The 25,770-nt window shown below is 42.6% G+C and overlaps 1 protein-coding gene across 2 annotated transcripts in view; it reads left to right on the forward strand.

The window, feature by feature from the left end:
* The window catches only part of DGKK (diacylglycerol kinase kappa), a 420,961-nt gene extending 401,309 nt beyond the window's left edge, over window positions 1-19,652 (forward strand). For both annotated transcript variants that reach the window (XM_033946472.1, XM_033946473.1), the window contains 3 exons: window positions 2,480-2,599; window positions 3,586-3,694; window positions 19,084-19,652. In XM_033946472.1, coding sequence (XP_033802363.1) covers window positions 2,480-2,599; window positions 3,586-3,694; window positions 19,084-19,136 — 282 coding nt within the window. In that variant the 3' untranslated portion in view covers window positions 19,137-19,652. The remainder of the gene's footprint in view (window positions 1-2,479; window positions 2,600-3,585; window positions 3,695-19,083) is intronic.
* The last annotated feature ends 6,118 nt before the right edge of the window (window positions 19,653-25,770 follow it).

The raw sequence follows: 25,770 nt of genomic DNA on the forward strand, positions 1-25,770 counted from the left end.
ACAGGTTTAAAGACTCAATTTTTTTGTGGCTGCTTTTAATAGGAAGTTTAAATTCTCAGTGTTTGGGCTGGGAGTGACAGCGTGTCTGCCATGAATTCCTCTCTCCTATTTCTTCTTCCAGATATTTCTCTGAATTACCCCTGTTTTCTATTACTATTTCTCCTGTCCTATCTGATAAATTGGAGTTCTTTTCAAACTATATTTTAACATGTAAACTGCTTTATGGTGGCAGCACTGAGAGGCAGTTTAAAAAAGAGAAAAGAGCTCCACTGGCTATAGGATAAAGAGGGTACTCCATTAAATGATAGGACAGGGAAAGGAAAGATTATGAGATGGAAGTACTACAAACTTTTGTCTCGGTTGCCCTACCTGGAGAAGGGTGGAGGAAGGGACAAAGACGAGAAAGGGTCATCAATCAAAAGGCATCTTTGTATAGGACCAAGCTATCTGAGCAACTGCCATTTTAATCAGGAAAAACACATCCAGAACAAGGAGAACTCATGCACACTTTACCCACCCCCAATCAAAGGTATTCAAAGCAAAAAATATACGACAGACTATTATCCACCAGAGCAGCAAAACTAGACAGCCACCTCTCCAATCTGCTGACTATGATGCCCAACTACAACTATTCAAGAAATTTGTCAAATGATCTAACTAAATCTGATCAACCCTCCAAAGATCCCAACACATACTACATCTATTAACCATGTATTCTCCCTGGAAATGCCAATGCCAACTCTTGTTGTAAACCACGTAGAACTGAAAGTTATTGGCGGAATAGAAGACACCAATGTAATGTAATGTAATATAGGTAAATCTTAAGAGCAGATTTAAATTTATCCAATGAGGATTCCAGATAGATATAGGAGGGGAGGGCATTCCACAGAGAGGGACCTGTAACAGAAAATGCTGCTTTGAATGGATTCATACGTTTTGTCTTGCAGTAGGAACAATAAGTAGGTTTTGTTGTAGGGAGAAAAGAGTATGAGATGGTAAATATGGAACCAACAGTTGGTCGAGATATAGCAGGGACCGTAATTGGTGAGTTTTGAATACCAATAGTAAGGTCTTATAGGTCAGGCTATGTATCACAGATTTAAGGAGCGGAGTTACATGAATTTTTTAGCTTCTCTGATCTATTTTATTTTCAAGTAATTGGAGGTGCTGGATTTCATTTTGTCAAATGCCTTGGTATAGAGCATTGCAGTAGTCTAGATGGCACCTACTTTGCAGGTGCAGCACTTACGATCCATAAAATGGGTGTAAATGCTTAAACCTAGACTGGAAAAGAGCACATGTAGATTATAAGATTATAAAATCTACGCACATTAATGTGCCCTACCAATGTTTGCCTATGTCTATGCCCAGCCTTCTTCTATTCTCTGTTTGCTATTTCTACCTTTCTGACGTGTCTCTCCCTTTCTTCTATCCATTTAATTTGTTTACATGTACACCGCCCAGATGCTACATGATGGGCGGTATATCAAAAGTTAAATAAACTTGAAACTTTTCTTAATAGACTAGGCTCCAAATACTGAAGGGGGGAAATTCTATAAATGGCATTTAAAACTAGATGCTAATAAAAATTTGCATTCAACGTTATTCTATAGGATAAGCACTCTTTAGAGAATAGCACCAAGTGCTGAATTCTGTGTGATTGGGCATGGGCAGCAGCAACTGTGAATTGCTTCTGCTCATTCTGGTCCCAGTCACAAATCGGCTGCCATGACATCCTGTAGCAAGTTCCAGCAGCCATTTTGGCTGAGGAACTGGCAGGGGCAAGAACGACTGGGGATCACTGTTGACCAGAAGAAGCTACTAGACCACCAGGGCATTTAAAGGTAGGCCTGGGGAGGCCTTCAGGTGGTAGGAGAGCAGAGAAGTTGTTGTTTGGGGTCAGGCAGGTGGCCCGCCCAGCGGGACCTGCTCTCTCCCAAGGACTTACCCAGGAGGTCTTGCTTTTGCAGTGGTGGGGGGGTGGGGGTGAGGGCAAGCAGAGAGTGATCCAAGGGAAGTTTTGTTTACTGAAGCATAACCAAACCTGGATTCCTATAATGAAATCTGGGCATTCAGATGTCATTACTCAATAGGATCTCATTATGCACCTAAAAGGAGGCCACACACATAGAATTACTCCTATACAGTTTTAGCAGGGAAAAGCAAGGGTTACACTGGAGATTGTCAGATATGATATTACAACAGGGAAGGCAAAATACAGACTAGATGAACACAGAGGTCTATAGCTGTGTCCTGCTCCATACTTGCACACAGCTAGGCAGGCAGTATTTCTTCTATGTAGCATGGCACATCAGTAGTCTGATCTGTTATGTTATCTGCAATAACACCAAGCAGATGATTTTGATAAGGTTGGCAGTATCCTCCCCCACCCCCATACATTGCTCTTTGACCTGCAGTTTGCAGATCTGCTATTGATCAGCTCTGTCACAGCGAAGGCTCTCTCTCTTTTTGCTCCCAGCAGTTGGACTCCCTACAGGAGGAGGAGGGATTACAGTGCTTGCTCAACACAGTGAACCACAACCTGCAGAAAGTGGCTGATTACCATTGGATGGTGCATATTATCAATTCGTCTGAGGAGGTGGGTCTGGGGACCATGTTCAGAAACTTGGCATCTAGCGGTGTAATAAGGGGGGAGAGGGGATGGACCACCCCAGGCACTGTCTTGGTGGGGGCATTGACACCGGCACCTCTCCACCCTGCCATGCTCACGCCCTCCCTTCCCCCACCTCAACCTCTTTAAATTTTTGCCAGCGCGATCAACTTCTCCAGCCTGCCGCTCACACTAGCCTGGCTCCCCTCTGAAGTCACTTCCGGGTCGTAGAGCCAGGAAGTGACATCAGAAGGAAAGCCAACGCCAGCGCAAGTGTGGCGTGGGGGGTGGGGAAGGAACGAGGGTAGGAAGCGCCACTGCCCTGGGCACTTCCTACCCTCGCTAAGCCACTGTTGGCATGATACATTCAACCTGCTCAACTGTTCAGCGCTGGTAGCTAGAAATCGACATGGAAAGTGATTGCCTTTCCTTGGTGTTCATTCAGGCTCATAAGTTGATGCTCTTTGAATCTCCTTCTTCTCTTGCTCTGCTGCTATTGCTGTCCCTATGCTTACTAACCTTCAGCCCCTGCTCTGACTTCCACCTCTCCAGCTGCACTTTTCTCTCTATTTCTCTTGTTCTCTTCCTCTGAGTGCTCCTGTTACTGTTCTCACATTTTCTGCTCTTCAATTTTTCTTTAATGTCTCTTGTACTACCCTTGCTACTTTGCCAGTTCCATCACACCACCGTTATCACACTTTCTGTCCTTTCAAACTATCCCCACACCTCCAATCCCATTTTGCAACCCATGCCGCACTTCAGCTCTATCAAGCAACCCATGCCATATTTCAAATCCCATCATGCCATTCCTGTTGCATATCCATTCTTATCACCCTACCAACTGATGTAGTATTGGAATCTTCCTTTGTAGTTAGTTAAGGCACATCATTTCTGGTTTGCTTGGTGCAGAATGCTCCATTGATCTATAAGCTGGAATAATCCTTGATCCCCAGATCTCTTTTCTCGGGTTCCAGGAGAACACCAGGAGTGGTCAGAAGGGGAGCTTGAAGTTACGAATTATTCCAAAGCCCAAGAAGGAGAAAGACAAGCTTCAGAAGCAGAAGTCCAGTGGCTCCTTAGCAGGTGATTTTAGTTCTTGGTGCTGGGAGATATTGTACTTCCATGCATGCCAGAGATGTCTCTGATTCCTAGGAGGTCCTTTTTCATTTATTGGACTGGGAAAATGAAGCTAGTTATGTTATCAAGTGAAAGCCAATATCCAGAAAGGGCTGAGAGCATATGAGTTACAATATGGCTACTTGAGACTTCTGGGTTTTACTTCCAATCCAGGGAGCCAGTGTGCAGATTTAAGGAGCGGAGTTACATGATCAAATTTTCTAGCTTCTGTGATCAATTTTATTGCGGTGTTATGAAGTAATTGGAGGCACTAGATTTCATTTTGTCAAATGCCTTGGTATACTGTAGAGCATTGCAGTAGTCTAGATCAGTGTTTCTCAACTTGGTCCTGGAGTGAACATAAGAACATAAGCAATGCCTCTGCTGGGTCAGACCTGAGGTCCATCGTGCCCAGCAGTCCGCTCATGTGAGGGCGGCCCAACAGGTCCAGGACCTGTGCAGTAATCCTCTATCTATACCCCTCTATCCCCTTTTATAAGAACATAAACAATGCCTCTGCTGGATCAGTGCCCCCTTGCCAGTCTTGTTTTCAAGATACCCATAATGAATATGCATGAAATAAATTTGCATATAATGGAGGCAGTGTATGCAAATTCAATATGGATATCCTGAAAACCTGACTGGCAAGGGAGTACTTCAGGACCGAGTTGAGAAACATTGGTCTAGATGGCACCTACTTTGCAGGTGCCACACTTACCATCTATACAATGAGTGTAAATGCTTATACCTAGACTGCAAAAGAACATATGTAGATTATAAGATTATAAACTCTACGCACATTAGTGTGCCCTGCCAATGTTCTTTTTCTGGAATCATATGGTAACCCTAAGTTCAGGTGCCCATATTCAGAAAATAAAGGCACCTTAACTTTGAATTTAGGGCTGTAAAATGAGGCTCTTAAAGGTAAGCCTGCTATAGGGATTCTTAAATTAAGGTGCCTAGCACTTGAAATGAGCACTGGTCATCTAACTTTATTCTCCTTCCCTGGGCTGCCCCCATTTAAGATGACTTAGTTTAGAAGCCTTATGATTTAAGGTGTTTGGATTCAGGTGCTCAGAGTTAGCAGATTTTGAAATTCAAATGTCTAGGTCCTTAACTCTGAGAGCCCGATGCTCAAAAGTCTGCCGTGCCAGTCTTACTTGCAAGGCAGCTCAGCTTCTGATGCTGAAAAGGATTCTCAGCCACCGAGAGCCCTAGGAGGAGCTCATTGGTATCATTTTCGGCCTCTAAAAATATGACCACGTTAGCCCCTATTACACTAAACTCCACTGGCTGCCGGTGGAGGCAAGAATCATCTTTAAATTTGCTTGCATCTGCTTCAAAACCTTAGCAGGCTCTTCACCAATTTACCTATCTGAGTACCTTGAAATTGCTGGCCCCTCTCGTACTCGAAATACCTACCTGTTTTCCTTTCCCTCCCTGAAGGGCTGCCTCTACAAAAAATTCCTCGACCGATCCCTAGCATTCCAAGCGGGCAAATGGAACAAATGCCTCTCCACTCTCATCTCCAATTCCCCCCCTATCAAACATTCAGGAAGTTAACTAAAACCTACCTTTTTGACAAATTCCTCTGATTTATCCTCCCTCCTCCTTCCTCCTCCTCTGACCTCAACTCTCCCCCAGACTCTTTACTGCCGTATGTAACACTGCTATTTGTAACACCGCTGTGTGTAACTTATAGCAAATGTAACTACTCCGAATATATAACCTAGCTGCAAAAAAAATAACTTCTCCATAAATTTATCGTCTAAAATGTAAATGTAACATGACTGAAAATGTATCATCTAAAATGTAAATGTAACATTAACGAAATTGTAACTTCGCTGTAAATGTACAGTCTCTTCATCTGTTAACCGCATAGAACTTCCATGGTAATGCGGTATACAAGAATAAAGTTATTATTATTATTATTATTAAAATGAGCACTCCTTGTAATGCACAAAAGAGGATGCCCACTTCTTACCAGGCAAAATTTTCCAACAGGTCTGGTAGCTGTTTGTTTGTGTATTGTGTGAGTGTGTCCTGTGCCTATTATGTGCAAGACAAACACATACACACACACAGTACAGCTGCACCCATATCTTGCTTAAACAAACAAAAACAAAAAAAAACAAGACAACACATCCCAGCTTTCTCTACCAGCCTGCTGAAACAGAAGAGAGCTGCATCTCTGGGGTGCACACAGCTGAGCTTACGGAAAGGGGAAAGGGAAGGGGTGGAGCGTCGGCAGGCACTGCCAGCAGAACTAGAATGCAGCAGTCAGCTGAGCCAGCAGGAAAGAAAATGGGAGAGCAGTGGCGGACACTGCAGGCAGGACTAGAATGTGACACTCAGCTGAGCTGGCAGGAAAGGGAAGGAGGAGAGTGGCGGCAGACACTGCTGGCATAACTAGAATGTAGCAGTCAGCTGAGCTGGCAGGAGAGCGGCAGCACAAGAAAGAGAAAAAATAGAAAAAAATCAAAAACCCCATCCGAATCCTCGCTGACAGCCTGGGGATCAGGAACTACTACTGGGCCTGCGCAGAAGAGCTGTGCCTACCGCTTAGCTCTTCTGCGCAGGTGCCAGGCACAATTCCTCCTCCTTTTACTAGGCTACTCTGCACAAATGCTGTACATATGATTTTCATGTTATTTGTGCTGAGCATGTCCGGTTAAAGTAAAATCATTCCCAACCCGGTATTTTTTACTGAGTTGCCAGAACTTTGAGCATTGGGCCCTTAAAGTTGAGAGTCTATTTGAAAACTGGCCTATTACTTTCTCTGGAAAATGATGTGTGCTGGTTATTTTAGAGTTTATCAGGGTTATAACCCATAATCTTATGGAAAGCAATTCATGGTCTACAACTGTCTTTAGAATAGACAGGATGCTGCTCAGAGGCTACTTTTCTCTGGTTTCCTTTTTTTCTCTCTCTCTAACTCATTTTTCAAATTTTACGCTCTGCACTCCAGAAGGCATAAGAACATAAGAAGTGCCATCTCCGGAACAGACCCTAGGTCCATCAAGTCCGGCGATCCGCACACGCGGTGGCCACGCCAGGTGTACCCTGGCATAGTTTTAGTCCCCATATCGCTCTAAGCTTCTCGTAAAGAGAAGTGCATCTAGCTTACCCTTACCCATGTCACTTCATGCCACTCATAAGGAGATGTACATCTAACTTACCCTTAAATCCTAGAACGGTGGATTCTGCAATTACCTCTTCTGGGAGAGCATTCCAGGTGTCCACCACTCGTTGCATGAAGCGGAACCTGAGTCTATTACACTGCAGCATAGTAACGTAGTAGATGAGGCAGATAAAGACCCAAATGGTCCATCCAGTCTGCCCAACCTGAAGCCCTCCCCAGCCCATCCTCAACCATATACAGACACAGACCATGCAAGTCTGCTCAGTACTGGCATTATTTCATCAATATTTACTTTTTATTATTATTATTTACTATTTTTTTTTACTATTATTTGCTACGCAGGGCTAGGTTATTCACTGGTCCTCAATCTTGTCCCAGGGGCACCTCTAGCCAGCCTAATTTTCAAGATGTACATGAAAGAGATTTCCATACAATTGAGACAATGCATTTAAGTCTACCCTGAAAACCAGACTGGCTAGGACAGTGGTCTCAAACTTGAGGCCCACCAGGTACTATTTTGCGGCCCGCGGTCTATACTAGTGCTGTCTGTACTAGTGCTGCCTACTTTATGCAGTATCCTCCGGCTTCCCCCCTAGCCTCCCACTCTTCCCTTTAGATAATTACCGCAGCCTGCAGAGAAGATTGCCGGTGCTGTAGTGATCCTTGCAGGCTGCCATCCTCAGTAGCACGTTCCCTCTGCTGCGATACTGTCCCTGACGTCAGAAGAGGGGCAGGATTGCAGAAGAGGGAACGTGCTGTGGAGGCTGATGGCAGCCTGCAAGGAACGCTACAGCACCAGCGATCCTCTTTGCAGGCTGCGGTAATTAGCTGAAACTAAGACCGGGAGGCCAAGGGGGAAGCTGGAGGATGCTGCAAAGAAGGGGGAAACATGTAGGCCTTTAGGGGGGGGAACATTTATAAACTATAAAGCGTTTTACCTTGTGCAAAATTGTCATTTCTTTAATAAGATTAACTCTTTTTTTCTGCGGCCCTCCAAGGACCTACAAATCCAAAATGTGGCCCTGGTTTGAGTTTGGGACCACTGGGCTAGGAAGTCCTCTAGAAAGGAGTTTTGAACCACTGTACAGTGAGCCATGGCGTCTGGTCTTTTTGTGCTTCCTTTATGCCAGTGGTTCTTCATCTGATCCTCAGGACACACCCAGCCACTCTTGTTTTCAGTATCCACAATGAATATGCACTTTATCCATTGTATGCAAATCTACTGTGTATTCTTTGTGGATATATTGAAAAGCAGACTGATGTCCCTGAAGGACCAGGTTGAGAAGTACTGCTTTATCCTAATTTCTTGAATTCAGACTATGGACACAACTTCACACTGAATGGTTGGGCTGCTGCTGCAGCAAATCTAAGACTTTTTACAGTTTGGGCCTTGTTAAAGCAGGAAGTATGAGAAAGTCTATCCTTCTCTGTGCTCCAACTTCTCTAGGACAGTGTTCTTCAACCTTTTTATACCTGTGGACTGGTAGAAATAAAATAATTATTTTGTGGACTGGCATCGGTCTGTGGAGCGGCGGTTGAAGAACACTGGGCTAAGTCATGGGCAAGACCCTGCCCATTTCTACCCAATCTCCACCCCAAACCTCACCCCATAATAGTACTAATTGTAACACTATTTTTTCCATTCATTTTTCATAGATACACACAATATAATCTTATTAACAACAGATAATGGTTAACCACAAAATTAAACTACACAAAGCACACTGACAGCAGATGTAAATTCTCAAAATTGACATAATTCAATCACAAAATTCAAAAATAAAATCATTCCCCCTATCTTTGTTGTCTCCCTCCCTCTATGCTATGCCTTACCTTCTGGCCTGCTCCCTCCTGGCCATTTTATGCTGCCCCCGGTGTTATCTTCAGGCCGGCTCCCTCTTCCTCACTGATGCAGTGCACAAAGCTGCCAGCAGCGGCTCCTTGCGTGTCCCGCGTCTCATCTGGAAGCCTTCCCTCTGACGTTGCAGTGGCGTAGGAGCCACTGCCTGTGGCTTTGTGCACTGAATCAGTGAGGAAGAGGGAGCTGGCTCGAAGATAACACCGCATCGATTGCACCATGGACCGGCGGTTGAAAAACACTGTTTTGAGCCTGATGCACATGTCAGCCCTGTGGACAGGCAGGAAATTTCTATGGACCGGCACCGGTCCACGGACCGGTAGTTGAAGAGCACTGCTCTAGGACATGTCAAGCTTCTCCTGGGTTTTGCTGATCATAGCACAAACAAAATCTTGAGATGCACTGGGATAAGCTTGCCAAATAAGTGAGCCATCAGGTAGGCCCAGCTTGAGTAAATTTTAATATCCTTCCTCCTGTCCTTGAGTCAAGTTTCAAGTTTATTTCATATTTGATAAAATCGCTTTTTTCAAATATTACAAAGGGAATTTCATGTTTGTATGGGATAGTCAGCTCTCATTCTTAAGACCAATGGATTAAATTTTCAGAACAGCCAATACATACCAGTTTTGGGGATTCTGAGACAGAATGCATACAGGTTCATCTGATGGCTTTTACTGTAGCTATTGTAAAAAGCAGACCAGGCAAAGCAGAGTTTCCTAGGAGCTGCTGACACCAGACATAAAGCACTTGCATTGGTTTACTGGTTATTAGCCTTTAGAAAGTTGACCAGCATCTTTTTTACCCATAATGCACTAGAGGGCAGAGCCATACTGGAGCAAACATTTGCTAAGATCTCTTGTAGACTTTATAATATACTGTGAGGCTTCTTTCCTTCTGTCATTGCTTAGTGAAGGGACCTTCTCTGTCACTGTACTGAAGTGCCTGATAGCAGAAATGAAAACCATGTACTTTAAGATCATCTCACTGCCCACTCGAGAACATAATCCTCAAATAATTCCAGATTCTGTTGTGCCTGTGTAGTTTCTTTTTGACATGCAGTAAGCCTTCCAAGTGTCTTTCTCACATCTCTAACATAGATTTGGGGAAAGCTGCTCTCTTCTAAAATGAATTTCTTGAAGCAATGAATTTTGTTAATGAAAATTCAGCCATTCCCTATAAGAGGGAATAAGCAACAAGGTGCCAGCACTGTGGGTGCTTGAGCACCCCAGTATTGAGCAGATGCTTTCACTTAGCCAAGAAAGGGTAATTTGTGATGAGTGTAGCACCAGCAATCATTCTGAAAAGTTGGCTCCTTTGCCCCCCCCCCCCCCCATGAAAACAAATGAAATCAGATTTGAACAAATTTCTTTCTCCTTTCCAATATTTTTCTAACCTACCCTTTGCCAAACTGAGATTGGGGATTCAAGGGCTGTAACTGCAGAAATCAAAGCTTTATCTGCACATTTTTAATTTGGGGGTACAGAGCAATGAGTACATGTTTTATTTTAAAGGAAATTAAATTACAGAAAATGTTGAATGTTATGCCATTGCAAACTAAATATTTGAATTAGAAAATATATCCAGCACTAAAACCAGATTTTAGTACCTCAGAGGAACCCTAATCACCTAGAAAACAAATACGAAGAGATCAACTGCCAAAGGGATGTAGACAGCTGAGGACCTAGCGAAAAGATGAAAGCCTTTGAAATTTTATGGAGCTGGCTGGCAAAATTTAGTCAGCCATATTCTGGGCTGGTTCCAGTATGGTGTTAGGTTGGAGGAAAAAAGTTAACGACTAGCACTGATTTTAGTCTAGCTTCCTAACTTTCCTAACTAAATCGAGGCTGTCCATGATCCAGAGCCCTTCATCCATAGGCCCAATTATCTTCTTTCCCAATGTGGGAGGAGCCTGCTGAATAATATATAGTAAGGAGGAGGGTCCTGATGGATAGCATGTAGGAGGGGCTCATATATGGTTTAGGAGGGGCTTACAATATACCATAGAACAACACTGCTGGTTGCCATGTAGGAAAAGCTTATATAAATTGTAAGAGGGGCCTGCTTACAGTGTAGGAGAAACCTGCTGCATACCATAAAAGAGGGACCTGTTCTGCACTAGGGGTGGGCTGTCATTTTCAATAAAATAGAAAATGTCATTGACAATATCTCATGTTGCATGTGGTTAATAAAAATGAGCAAAAAGAATATCTTTCAGGGAGGGGGTGGGGAGAGTTTGTTCAATGATCCTTTGCAAATAATGCTTGCTCTTTGTAAATATGGAGTGTGCACTATTTCCAGATAGTGTACACATGTGTGAATCATCACACGTGTGTGCACTCTTTAAAAATAAATGCATCATATTTTCAAATAATGCACATTATTTGCAAAGAGGGCATACTCTTGGTGCCACAACAACAAAATGGCCATGAAAACCTGAATAAAATGATAATTCCCACAAACAATACGGAAAACAACACAAAATGAACATTTTCTGACTGCCCACCCCTATGCATTGTCATCATTTCTTTGGCGCTTTGCTAATAGCTGCTTGGTTTTGTGTTCATATGGGGTGTATCTTTCTTCTCTCAGTCTGTCCTCTCCATCTTCCTTCTTTTTTTTTTCCTGCTAGTGGATAAGTGGGGCACAGAGGAGGTGGCTGCTTGGCTGGAAGCTCTTGGCTTAGGGGAATACAAAGATATTTTTATCCATCATGACATCCAGGGTTCAGAGCTGGTACTGCTGGAAAGAAGAGACCTGAAGGTACTCATACCCAGAAATCCCTTTTTTGTACTTTTTGCAATGGAGAAGCAAACTACTACAAACCAAATTAAGCCCCAAATCTGCAATGAGTTTTGCCTATTTCTAAGCATTGCTGAACGAAGCCAGATTTGCAACAATTTTATGGACATAGACTGGGCAAGTTTCAAAACCATTCCCATGGGTAAAGCAATATTTTACCTGCAGAAATGGTCTCTCTGAAAATTGCCCACCCTTTATACCAGTAAGCAGACTTATGCCTGCATTTAACAGTCATTTCCCAGGGGTGGGAATTGCAACAAAATACTTTCATAAGCATGCACATTATTTTAGTTGGGAACAATAAAAGTGTAGATGTGCGCAGAGGCATTTTCTTTAGGCAGTTTTCAAAATAGAAGTATGTGCATACGTTCACTGTGCATGCAAAGTCTACAGGTAAAAGAGTATGAAAATTGTCCTCTAATATGGATAGGGTTTCCCTCTCTGCCTCAGTGTTTGCTGCAATTCTGAAGCTGCTATTGCCAAAGAATTTGTCCCTGACAATGGAATTTTTGTGACAAATTCTCAGCCAGCCACTGATACTCACCACTGCTGCTTTCTCCTTGCCACTAGCATGCCATATGGTCCTACCACTGCCTCTGTCTGCTGCTAGTGCTCAGGACCCAAAGCCTTCCCATTTCTACTGTTACTGGACCTCTTCCTCTTCCCTCCTTCCTACCACTGGTACTAATGCCAGTTCTTCGTTCATTTGGGCCACATGGCCCAAAGTGAAGAAAGGAATTGGGGGGGAGGGGTTAAGTAACTTGAGGATCTATCCAGGGTGGAGGGCAAGGAAAGACTTGAGCTATAGTGTTCAGGAAACAAACGAGAAAAGGGAGGGAAGGAGAGGACACAGAGAACACTAACACACAGAAAGAGATAGAAAACTGAAAAAGTTCCTAGAGACAAAGAGACCACAGAAAGATTGGATGATTGGCAGAGACTGAGACCTAGATGCACTAAAAGGATCAGACGATTTTTTTTGACCGATTCAGAAAGAGCTATTGATGCACTAAAAGTTTGCATGCAAATGATTCACACAGATGTTCACCGTAAATCTTTGACTCTCCTATCCGATGGATTGCTGTAAGAGCAACTCTCACACATGCGCAGAGCTGGCAGGGGAAGCCCAAACAGCTGAGAGGCAGGGGAAAGCCTCCTGCCACTCAGCTGTTCCAGGCAGGAAACCTTTTTTTTTTTTTTTTAATGGGCACAGATGTTGTACATGTTACACATGCACAATATCTGCCCCATTAGAAAAAAGGAAAAAAAGCATTCCCCTGCTGATAACGGCCCTCCCCGACGAACTGGAACAGGCACCTTGAACTAACCCCCTTCCCCTCCTGCAGCAATGAAAATGGGAGGAGGAATGGCCACTTCCTTTTATCATGGTGCCTCCCCCGCTCCCCCCCAACTTGCAAAAGAAAATTGGCAGGAGGGATGCCTACTCTCTCCTGCCAATGGAGCCCCCCCAAACCATCCCCTACCCTCCCCGTTCCACCTCCCAAAAAAGGCAGTAAGGATGCCCACTACCTGATGCTCTCCTGAACCCCCAGTACCTCTGTCCAAGTTAGATTGTAAGCTCTTTCGTGCAGGGACCGTCTATAAATTTCAAAATGTACAGTGCTGCGTATGCTTTTCAACGCTATATAAGTGATAAGTAGTAGTAGTAGTGGAAGGAGGAGGGAAGCAAGGTCCATCCTTCTTCATGGCCCGTTGGCAGGAAGGAGTGGGCTTCCCTCCTGCCAATTTTCTTTTTTTTTTGGGTGGGGGGTCGGCATGGCAGGAGGAAGTGGGCATTCCTCCTGTTGTTTATGCTGCTGTGGAAGGGGAGGGTCGGTTCACGGTGCCAGTGCCGGTTCGTTGGGAAGGACTGTCATCGGTGCTTCTTTTCTAATGGGGCAGATATTGTACATTTGCATCTGTGCCCATTAAAAAAAGGGCTAAACAGGTAAGCCAGTGGTCTTGACCAGTCGCTTTTTTTGGATCACTAAAAACAATCACTATTTTTTAGTGCATCGGGAAGCCTTGTTAAAGCATCAATTGCCCTACTAGTTTATATCACTTTGTTATAGTAACCTGTCTATGAAGTGTGATCAAAGATTGTTTAGTCGCTCAGAGATATGAAACTCTACAAGGAAGAGTTTCATATATTATAGAGTTTCATATCTCTGAGCGACTTTAAACAATCTTTGATCACACTTCATAGACAGGTTACTATAACAAAGTGAGGTCAGCTCATATTTTTGATTGAAGCATTTTCTGACTTCCCCTAGTCTTTACTAGTATATCCCCGCTATTTCAGAAGGAAATCTACTAGTTTATATGGCATTTTAATATTAATGAGCTCATTTGCATGGTTGGATCGGGGAATGAGCGATCATGCAGGAAACCACGCATTGAGCCATTTTCTGCATTGGGTTGGCAAAGGCGATCGTTGCTAAAGCTGTTAAAACAGGTTTAGCGATGATCGCTGGCTTTAGTGCATCTGCGCCTGAGAGAGGAAGGAAGACAAGGAGAAAATGGAGAGTGGAGCCAGGAGGAAAAGGATACACCAGGGGTGTCCAATGTCGGTCCTCGAGGGCCGCAGTCCAGTCGGGTTTTCAGGATTTCCCCAATGAATATGCATTGAAAGCAGTGCATGCAAATAGATCTCATGCATATTCATTGGGGAAATCCTGAAAACCCGACTGGACTGCGGCCCTCGAGGACCGACATTGGACACCCCTGGGATACACCTTTGGAGGGGGACAGACAGGCAAGAGAAGAATGGAGATAAGGAAGGAAGAAGAAAATGGGAGAAAAGATAAACATCAAAAAAGCAAGAATGAGGGGAGAAAATTTTTAAATGTGAAAAAAATAGGTAGCAAAATTGAGAGGCAGATTCTCCAGCCTCCCCTAGAGCAGTGGTTCCCAACCCTGTCCTGAAGGACCACCAGGCCAGTCGGGTTTTCAGGATAGCCCTCATGAATATGCATGGAGCAGATTTGCATGCCTGGCACCTCCATTATATGCAGATCTCTCTCATTAGTATTCATGAGGGCTATTCTGAAAACCCAACTGGCCTGGTGGTCTTCCAGGACAGGGTTGGGAACCACTGCTTTAGAGACCTGAGCTTCCAAGGTTGTCAGCCCAAGCTCCAGTCCAGTAGAAAAAATTCACAAAACCCCCAATTGGGTTATTCAGAAATAAAACCCTTAGTAGACAACCTGATGAAAATCTAACAGCTTGTTAAAGCTTAAAAGTGATTCTTACTTTTCACTGTCCGTAATGGGGCTCTACTGTCCGTAGCGGGGCTCTGTGGATGAGGTCACCCACATCTGAGAATATGCTGCCTGCTTGTCTAAGGATAAACATCAGTATCTGCAGTGCACTTGTCCTGGTACACTCCCAGTGCAAACACAAAACAATGTACTACTACAATTAATTATTTCTATAGCACTTACGCAGCACTGTACAGAGTCACAAAGAAGACAGTCCCTGCTCGAAAGAGCTTACAATCTAAACAGACAAATAGGATGTACAATGTACAATCCTCAAATCCAGTTCAATAGTCACAGTCTAGAAACATCAAAATAATAGGTTTAACAGACACCATAGACCAGGGGTAGGCAATTCCGGTCCGCGAGAGCCAAAGCCAGATCAGGTTTTAAGGATATCCACAATAAATATGCATGAGATAGATTTGCATCTCAGGGAGGCAGTGCATGCAAATCCATCTCATACATATTCATTGTGGATATCCTGAAAACCTGACCTGGCTCTGGATCTCAAGGACCGGAATTGCCTACCCCTGCCATAGACTACAGGTTTATGGTCCATTACCCTATACCACAGTGAGATGGTTGTGTACACAGGGAATAGAAGAAAGGAGAATTTTTGGTCATAGGGAGGGAGTGAGGTACAGATAGTGGCATACCAGGGTGGGAGGGGGCGATCTGCCCCACCCCGGGTTTACGTCCCAAGGGGGTGCACAGCTGGCCACCCTCCAGTGTTGTCCCTAGGCCGGCAAACTGCGGCTCTTTAGCCACTTGAGTGCCACCACCGCCATCGGGAACAGGCCGGCGCCAAGTTCTCCCTGCTTTTCTCTGTGGGGCCGGCCAACTCTCGCCACTCGCGTCAATTCTGACGTCGGAGAGGACGTTCTGGGCCAGCCAATTGCTGCCTGGCTGGCCTAGAACGTCCTCTCCGACGTTAGAATTGACGACGGGTGGCGAGAGTTGGTCGGCCCCGCGAGGAAGAGAAGCAGGGAGAACTTGGCGCCAGCCTGTTCCTGATGGCAGCGGTGGCACTCAAGTGAATTACTTTATATATAGGCAATATAGGCACAGAGTTAAATTTTTTAACATTTTCTAATGGTGGTGTGCCTCGTGATTTTTTTCATGAAACAAGTGTGCCTTTGCCCAAAAAAGGTTGAAAAACACTGTTCTATAGCATGCCTGAAGGTAGGGAACAGTGCTAGTACCAAAGTAATCAGTCTGACAAGAAACAATTTTGAAAGTTATTTGTGCCTAGAGCAGAAGTTCTAAAGCTGGGGTAATTAAACTCTGGAATTTGTTGCCAGAGAATATAATGAAAGTGGTTAGCTTAGCAGGGTTTAAAAAAGGTTTGGATAATTTCCTAAAAGAGAAATCCATAAGCCATTATTAAGGCTTGGGGAAATCCATTGCTTATTCCTAGGATAAGCAGCATAAAATCTGTTTTACTCTTGCCAAGTAGTTATGACCTGGGTTGGCCACTGTTGGAAACAGGATACCTTCAGACTATCTCAGTATGGAAACTCTTCTGTTCTTATATGAAACACACGTAGACAGTTGTTTTCAGGATACTCACAATGAATATATATGCATGAGACACATTTGCACTAAAAAAGTGTGTGCACTATTGATCAAAAAACAACACAAAGTAGCTCCGTTTTTTGTAAATTTTTAATAAACTTTGAAATTGATTGTAATAAGTGTGTTATATTTATGACCAGTAAAATTTTGGTTTGTGAGCATAATTCGTTCCAGAAGCATGCTTGTTATCCAAAGCATTCATATATCAAAGCGAATTTCCCCATAAGAAATGATGGAAACTTAGACGATTCGTTCCACAACCCCAAAAACTTTAATACAAAATACTACAGGTACTCGTATTGCACGACCTCACTTGTTTAGAACAGTCACTACATTCCCACAGCGTCAGAGAAGAACCATCGGCTCAGTTGTGGTGTATATACTGTAAATACTTGTATTGCAAGACATTGCTTGTATATCAAATTAAAATTTAATAAAATGTTTTGCTTGTCTTGCAAAGCACTTGCAAACCAAGTTACTCTTTTTAAAATTCTTTATTCATTTTCAACACATTCAATAAGTGAAAACCAAATAAAATAAAATATTTTACACTTTAGACATCACTTATGTTTTTCAAGACTCATACATATTAATACCCTCCCCCATACATATTTTAAACAGAAATTATACAATAAATAACCATTCAAACTTGTTTATCAAACCACAAAAATTACCACCCTTCCCAAACCAAAGTTACCAAGTTACTTGCAATCCAAGGTTTTACTGTATTTCAATGTTGAACATTAACAGTTACCCCAATGCAACCGATTGGTGAAGCATGTCAAGTGCGATATGAATTCTGAATTTTATTAAAATTGTGGTATTTTTTAATCAATTGTGTGTACTTTTTTTGTACTGAGATTTGCATATAGTGGAGGCAGTGCATGCAAATTCATCTCATTCATATTAAGTGTATATATCTTGAAAACACCAGCTATATCCTTATCCCACCATCATGTGATAAATGTGTTTTTATTAATATATATTTATTTTCTCTTTTTTTTATCTAGTTAAAGCGGTACTGCTTAACAGCAGCAGCACCCAATACATTCATTAACCCCCCTTTTTACAAAACCACAGGAGTGGTTTTTAGCACAGGTTGGCGTGCTGAATGCTCCGCGCTGCTCCTGATACTCAGGGCTTCTTTTACAAAGCCGCGCTAGCAGCTGCCATGTGGCAACACCCCGAAGCCTTTTAAATCTGTATGGGCTTCGGGGCCGTTACGGCAGCGGCCCAGCTAAACGGCTTTGTAAAATAGGCCCTCAGAGTTCCTATGAGCACTGTGCATTCAGCATACTGGTCTATGCTAAAAACCGCTTCAGCGGTTTTGTAAAAGGGGGGTAAAATAGCATTTTATTTGATTCTTGGCTCTATAACTTCTTCTGAGTTCATGCTCCTAAGTGTCCTTTTTTATACAATTGGGCTTTAATTTATAATATTTTATGATTTTTCCAACCCATTTGCATCTCATATTATTAAAAATCACCACACCTAAAGGCTCTTGTCTTTTTTTTAGAATAAAAATAGGTGTTTAGGGCTCCTTTTACAGTAGAGGTGTCTCCCACGGGCCGATGAGGTAAATGCTCCAACACTCATAAGAATTCTATGAGCATCAGAACATATATCTCGCTGGCCCATGGTAGAAACCTTTACCACAGTTTTTCTAAAAGCCAGAATTAGTTTTTCAAAGAGATCTTTCTAAATCTGTCCCTAAGTCTGCTCTTCCGTTGTGCAAGCTGTAGTCATACCTTGCATGTATCATTGCGTTGTCCAACTGGAGTTCTGAGAGCATCAGCATAGCAATTCTCCAATTTCCTTAAACCAAGAATATCCAAGTTCAGTTCTCAAGGGCCACAAAGGAACAGATTTTTAAGCTTTCCCTAATGAATATGCATAAAATATTTGTGACCCATGTGACCCTGGGCAAATCACTTAATTCTCCCATTGCCCCAGGTACATTAGATAGATAGATTGTGAGCCCACCAGGACAGACAGGGAAAAATGCTTGAGAGCCTGAATAAATTCATGTAAACCGTTCTATGCTCCCCTGGGAGAACAGCATAGAAAATTGAATATATAATAAAGGGCATGCAAATTTTTCTCATGCACATTCATTAAGGATATCTTAAAAATCTAGCCTCTTTTGGCCCTTAAGGACTGAACTTAGACAAGCCTGGCTCTTACACTATAAACTTTTTAAGTTTTTCTGTATACCATATGAACAGTATTGGATAGACAGTTTATAAATTGTTTTAAATAAATAATTTTTTTGGAAACTCTAAACAGATTCTTTAGGTAAGACCACAATGCGCAACTACAAAACCTTCAGGAAAGAATTGAAAACCATGCTATTCAATAAATTTGTCAATTGATCTAACTAAACCTTCCCGACTCCCCAGATCTTAATGCATTTTCCAACTATCAACCTTGTAATCTCCCTGGGAATTCCCAGGCCAATTCTTTTGTAAACTGCCTAGAACTGAAAGGTATTGGCGGGATAGACAACACCGATGTAATGTAAGAGATTAAAGACCAAGAATTATAAAATGAGAGCCCAGTGATTTCCCTCAGTAACCTATGATGACATCTCTTTGTGTGAAGATCACAAAATCTTCTCTCACATTTTGACCAGTGGTCTTGTAAAATGTGAAGTGGTTGATCTGTATTTGTAGCTCCTACTCTTATTAAAAAATAATAATAATTTTTGTGTTGTTTCTTGAAGGATCTTGGGATAACAAAAGTGGGTCATATGAAGCGGATTCTTCAGGGAATTAAAGATATGAGTTGCCACCTGTAGAACAACTGGAGACCAAGTAGAAAGAGGTGTCATGGATAGAGAAGAATCTAGGCATTAGCTCTAAAGGATTTTTGGATCTAGAAGACACCTGGCATTGGACAATAGAAGAGAACTCTAAAACCTTACACTGGAATATTTCTTAAGGACTTTGAAGAGGAAGACTTTTCAGAAGGTTTACATTTCTATGTTTGGCCAAAGAAGGTTTGCTTGTATTTTTAATGTATGTTTACCAAGGCTGGGACAGCTCGAATGAGCCAGATTATTGACATATCAATCATATTTCTAGACAATGGACAAAAAGCTGTAACAGAGTCTGTGTGTGGTTTTGGAGAAACACTAAGGCCTCAGGTTTTGATGGTAACCCAGCTACTGCACTGGGTTTTTGCTGTGGGCCCACTTCAAAACAGCACTGAAGGTTCTGTTTTCACTGCTGAAAATGATGATGTGTCTGCTGCATGGAACTCATGAACCAGAAAAAAAAAAAAAAAAAAAAAGACTTTACTTTAAGTTAAATGAAGTTTGTGAAACTGTGACCCACCTTCTAGGCTGTGGTAGTACGGCTTACCTGTGATACTTTGAAGCAATATTTATTTGTTTGTTTTTATTGAAGAAATTGTGCTTCTTGCTGTAGTTAGTGAGAACTGGATGGTGGGGTAAATCCCCTATTGGTGCCTGTACGTTTCTGCTGTTCTTCATGCCTCAGCTGAGAGTCGTCATAGATAAAGACGGGAAATGTGCAATACTTAAGAACTGCATACAATGCAGCTTATCTGATCAGGATTAGGGTATGATGACTCTTTGCTAAGGACTGCTGATTCTGGCAACATGGTTTGCATGTATCTGCTACCTCCCTGTTAAGTGGATCTTTTGTATTAAGGAAACCTGTTCCAGCTGGGATACTGTCCTGCAAACACAAATCGTTGGCCTACACTTATGAAATCTCCAGTTGGAGGCAGTGACTAGATGAAGGTGCCATGTATACAGACACCACCATCACATAGCAAGTGCTCTGGAAGTCAATTACATCCAACTGTTTTCCAGAGGAGTTGAACAAGCACTAGGATTGGTGGGTTTGGGGCATTATTATACATTCAATATAAAAAAAAGTTGACATTTCCAAATCACTCTAGAAGATTGTTGCATTATTATCTTACCTCCCCCCCCCCCTCCTTTACAAAGCTGCACTAGCATTTTTAGCGCCAGGCACGGCGGTAACAGCTCAGATGCTCATAGGAATTCCCCCCTCCCCCCATTTACAAAGCCATGCTAGCATTTTTAGCACCAGCCATGGCGGTAACAGTACGGACGCTCGTAGGAATTCTATGAGCGTCTGAGCTGTTACCGTGGTGGCCGCGCTAAAAATGCTAGTGTGGCTTTGTAAAGGAGGGGGTTAATCTCTTGACCATTGATAAGGCTCATTGTTGCTAGATTCCGTTATCAGGTAACAGACGTAATAATGTGCAGAGAAACTACTAATGCCGTAAGTGCTCCTACAGACAATGATTGATTGTATATATGTGGACATGATGTCTATACATTGCAGAGGTGGAAAAGGCATGTCCTATGACCTGTTTATACTACATTGATGGAGCGTGCATGTCCAATGGTAGGCAAAAAAAACATCACCCTTTTGAGTTAGACTGTGCACATCAGGGGTCTCAAAGTCCCTCCTTGAGGGCCGCAATCCAGTCGGGTTTTCAGGATTTCCTCAATGAATATGCATGAGATCTATGTGCATGCACTGCTTGCAATGCAAATTCATTGGGGAAATCCTGAAAACCCGACTGGATTGCGGCCCTCAAGGAGGGTCTTTGAGATCCCTGGTGCACATATAAGCCTAAAAAGGGAAGAGGGTGCCAAAAGACACCATTTCGTCCAGTTATTGGCCTGCCACAACATGTGCATGCTGCATTGATGGAGTGCGTGTGTCCATTGATATATATGCCCTGCCTTGATGCAGCATGCGTACTTGTAGAAGGATGAGCACTTGGAATCAGGCCTAAGTATTATTTAATGATGTCATTCTACCAAATATGGACCAAGTGATGGCAAATAATAAGTGCAAAGATTTAATTAAGAACATAAGAAGCGCCATCTCTGGATCAGACCTTCGGTCCATCAAGTCCGGCGATCCGCACACGCGGAGGCCCTGCCAGGTATACACCTGGTTTATTTTATAGCCAACCATACTTTATATGCCTCTCTCAAGGAGATATGCATCTAGTTTGCTTTTGAAGCCTAGGACTGTCGATTCTGCAATAATCTCCCCTGGGAGAGTATTCCAGATGCCAACCACTCTCTGTGTGAAGCAGAACTTTCTGACATTAGTCCTGAACTTGTCCCCCCTTAGCTTCATTTATTTAACAGTTGTTTGGGGGTTACATCTTTCTTCCCTCTTACTTTGTAATAGTAGCAGTGAACAATTTCATAGCATTCTCTAGTCTATGAAGTTGAGTGAATGGCTGCTCTCTTGAACCACTGCTAAAATTACAGTATCTGTGTGGAAGGAAGAGGTACAGAGTGTAGATTTAACGGTTTACTTTTTATTTGTTGAAATATTTGACACTTTTTGTGCCGCCAGTGACAAGACCTAGAGGCTCCCCACTTGTGCTTCTATGCTTTATATAACAAAGAATGTTACTCAAAGGCTGCAATGGGAACCCGATCCAGGTGAGGTAACCAAAGAGGTTTGGGAAGGAGGAGATGCAGGGTAATGGCCCTACATATAGCTTCTAACTGACTCTTTTAGGAAGAAGTAACATGCCCCAGCTGTTTATTGTTATAGCCTGGACGTAGCCCAGAGTGTGGCGCAGTGGTTAAAGCTACAGCCTCAGCACCTTCAGGTTGTGGGTTTAAACCCACACTGGGCAAGTCACTTAATCCCCCCATTGCCCCAGGTACATTAGATAGGGGAAAATGCTTGAGTACCTGAATAAATTCATATAAAACCATTCTGAGCTCCCCTGGGAGAATGGGATAGAAAATTGAATAAATAAATAAATACCCACCTCTGGTCTAAATAATCAAAGATTTTCCTTATTGGCCAGAATAGGAGGCAAGCTTTGATCAAATCCCAGATCTTTCGTAATGCACCTGTAGTAGTGGGCATAGATTCAGTCCCTGTACCCTCTCCAGTCTGTGTAGGTTATTTCCTGGCTGCTGGTTCTTTCATTGTTTGTCCTTCCTTTTCAGTGTCTATGACATTTCAAGTCACAAACCAGGCAAGGACTTGTGATGGTACAGGAACTTGATTCTGAGAACCCTGACTGAAATCAAACAGAAAGAGCTATAGGCAAACACTTTTGACAGCGTTCTCATTGTCTCTAGATAGCTTAGTGATCAGCAAAGGTGAAAAAGGAAGTGGCTGAAGGAAAGTCAATGACCTGCAAGGTGAGACTCAGTCCAGAGCTTCCATTCATTAACAGAGGTTTTTTGGTATCTGTTAGCAACCATTGCTTTGAGAGCATGTCCAGAATCTTCCGAACACAATAGTCACAAAATAGAATCCTCTCCAGCTTCCAGACTTCTATTGACTGCCCAACTGGTTTTAAAAATAAAATCATGATCATGACAACTCTTGGCCTGGGTACAGAATGCAGTTGACCTGAACTTTCACAAAAATAATTTAATCGGTTAAGGAGAGTATTTATTAGGGTTACTAGATATCTGGGTTTCCCCAGACATGTCCTCTTTTTGAGGGCTCTGTCAGGCATCCTGGTAGCTTTTTTATTTTTCTTCTTTTGTGCCGTGATGGCAAGAAGAAATATGCACTGGGCTGCTCTGCTGAGGCCTGTGCTGTCTTTGTGAATTTCAAGCCTCGTCCAGTGGTTCCAAGCCTCAATCAGTTGTTCTGAGACTCACATTTACCACCAACTTCTTTTTGTAGCACATTTCAGAGCAGGTTGTGGCGATCGCTCTCTAATTAGGTAAATACTTTTTATTGTTAATTGTTTTGTCAACCCTAGCTCTGGTATCTGTTCTTTCAGGTCGTGTTCCCTTCCCCACATTGTCTTTCTTCCCCTTGACCTGCATTCATTCCCTCTTCCTGCAGGATGAGCTCCCAGTTTTCCTTCAGCATTTACTTACTGTAATAAAAAAAAATCTCCCCTCCTTTCCCCACCAAAAAAATTGAAACTACTCTTAATCCGAGTACAAAGTAATTGAGAGAAAAAGACCTCAAACAGTTGTCTTTGCAACTGAATAAAACAGGAGTTAATAGCAGTTATTTTATTATCCTGGCTACTCACCCCCCCCCCCCCCAAATGTAATATTTAAATGTTTTCTTGAAGGTAGATTAGGAGCCAGAGCTAGTACAGAGTATTGGATGTCCTAAAATCTTCAGCTGTAAACCTGAAAAATAGAGAGAGGGGTGGGTGGCAGGTTTTACAGCTGAAGATTTGTTTAAGTCTTTAGGATATCCACCAGTTCTGTCTGTGAGCATGGGGGGGAGGGGTTCTGCTGTTTGTTCAGTCAAGGGGTGCAACATTATAAAAGATTAGAAGGCAGTCTGGAATGAGAATGTGCTATAAGGTGGGCCAGAGGACCGGCACAGCCGACACGCACCTCTGCAGAGCAGCCCTGTGTCGGAAGCTTCTTTGGAGAGGGGTGAGGACAAATATGGTAACCCTAGTAATTGTTATGATATATGTCTTAGGCCAGCCCAGAAGCTTAGCATTCAGTATAGCGCTAAGATTCTGCTCTTTGAAGAATATGGCAAATATCCAGGTAATTTTGAATGAAGGCTATAGAGCTGGATCCCCTACCCCTTTTCACCTGCACTAAGAGGAGGAATTTGCTTATCAGTGTGTGTCACTAGTGTTTCACTTATATGCAGAAAACTTCCTGTGCACGCTGGAGAGATTTTTTCTCCCCTTTTAAATTAAATGTTAGAGGAAGAACTCCAGTTTCACCTCCAGTAATAAATCTGGTCTGTGGATAATGCCGGCATAGCATTCACAATGTACAATGTGTGAACTACATCTTCCTCCTCCTCCTCCCCCCCCCAAAAAAAAAAAAAAAAAAAATCAAGGCTATGGATTTCTGACCGTTACTAAAAATGTGTATTTGTATACCCAATGGGATCAGGTACCAGTACATTATCTTTTCCATCAAATAAGGTTTTAATTCTGATCCAGATTAACTCACAGGTCTCTCCATTGCCTTAGGTACAGCTTAGATTGTTAGCCCAATTGGGCAGGGGGGTATGATAATTTATGTTCCTAAAATGTAAATTGCTTTGAGCTTCAATGTGAAAAAGGCGTGTAATAAATCTAAAATCCAAATCCTCAGACCACAGATCAAATCTTATTTATTTAAATATCTTTTTAAATTTGTATATACTGCTTTCCTGGTCTACAACAGAATTGCCCAAAGTGATGAATGTTCATAAAATGAAATAACACCTGTTACAGGCATGTAGCTATGCTATCTGGAAGACAGCAGGCAGATAGTCTCACATTTATGTGGCATCATCTATGGAACCCAGCACAGACAGTGAAAAAGTGTAGTCACTTTAAAATTGTAAGACCACCCATACTGCGCACATGCTGGTGCATTCTTGCCTGATGTCAGCTCACAGAACCATCAGTTCAGTAACAAAGCTAAGAAGGCAACTAGGGGAGGGAGGGGTTGTGAGAATATCTGTCTGCTGTCCTTTGATAACATCTGCTACAGGTGAGCAACTATACTTTATTCAAGAACAAACAGACAGTATATTCTCACATGTGGGACTCCATAGCTACCAGGATCATGCTTCTGAAAAGAGGGTTATTGAAATTTCCATGAGCCTGGCGAAAACAAAAGGGTTAGAGGGAAGTTAGCATCTAATGGAGAATAAATTTTGTAGAACTACTTGGCTGAACTGACTATCCCGTCTGGAAAGATTTTCCAAACAATAGTGGGATGTGAAGGTATGAATTGAAGACCAAGTAGTTGCTTTACAGATGTCCTTAATTGGAGTGGAATGTAGATGAGCTACTGAAGTCACCATTGCTTAGATTTTATGTGCAGTGATATAGCCCTCAAGTGTTAGCCCAGCTTAAGTCTAGCAAAAAGAGATACAGTTTGCCAACAATGTAGACATGGTTCTCTTGATGACAGGAGCTCCTAGTCTGTTTGGATTGAAAGACAGGAACCAGCTGAGTAGAAGTTCTTTGAGGTTTTGTCTGATCCAAGTAAACATTTCAATGTGAGGAGTGCAGCTTCTCCAGGGTGCAAATGTGTTCTTGGAAAGAAGACAGGAAGAACTATAAACTGGTTTAGTTGAAATTCCGAGATGACCTGAGTGTATAGTAGAGAATGACATGGGGACAAAATTTCCCCCGTCCCATTCCTGTAAGCTCTGCCTTAACCGCACAAGCCTTGAACACTTATGATTTTAAAGTATTTGAGGTGTGTACAGATGAGGACAGAACTTGCAGAAATGGGGCAGGAAAATGAGTTCCCCTGGGAATGAGGAAAAATTTGTCCCCATTTCATTCTCTAGTGTTTAGGAACACCCTGTAATGGTAGAATCTTGTAAAAGGTGGATCTGATACAAGTGTTTTAAGTTCACTGACCTGGCATGCGGATGTGAGAGATATGATGAAGCCTACTTTCCAAGTGAGATGCTTG

The sequence above is a fragment of the Geotrypetes seraphini genome, chromosome 5 (assembly GCF_902459505.1).
Source record: "Geotrypetes seraphini chromosome 5, aGeoSer1.1, whole genome shotgun sequence".
In the NCBI taxonomy this organism is placed as follows: Eukaryota; Metazoa; Chordata; class Amphibia; order Gymnophiona; family Dermophiidae; genus Geotrypetes; species Geotrypetes seraphini.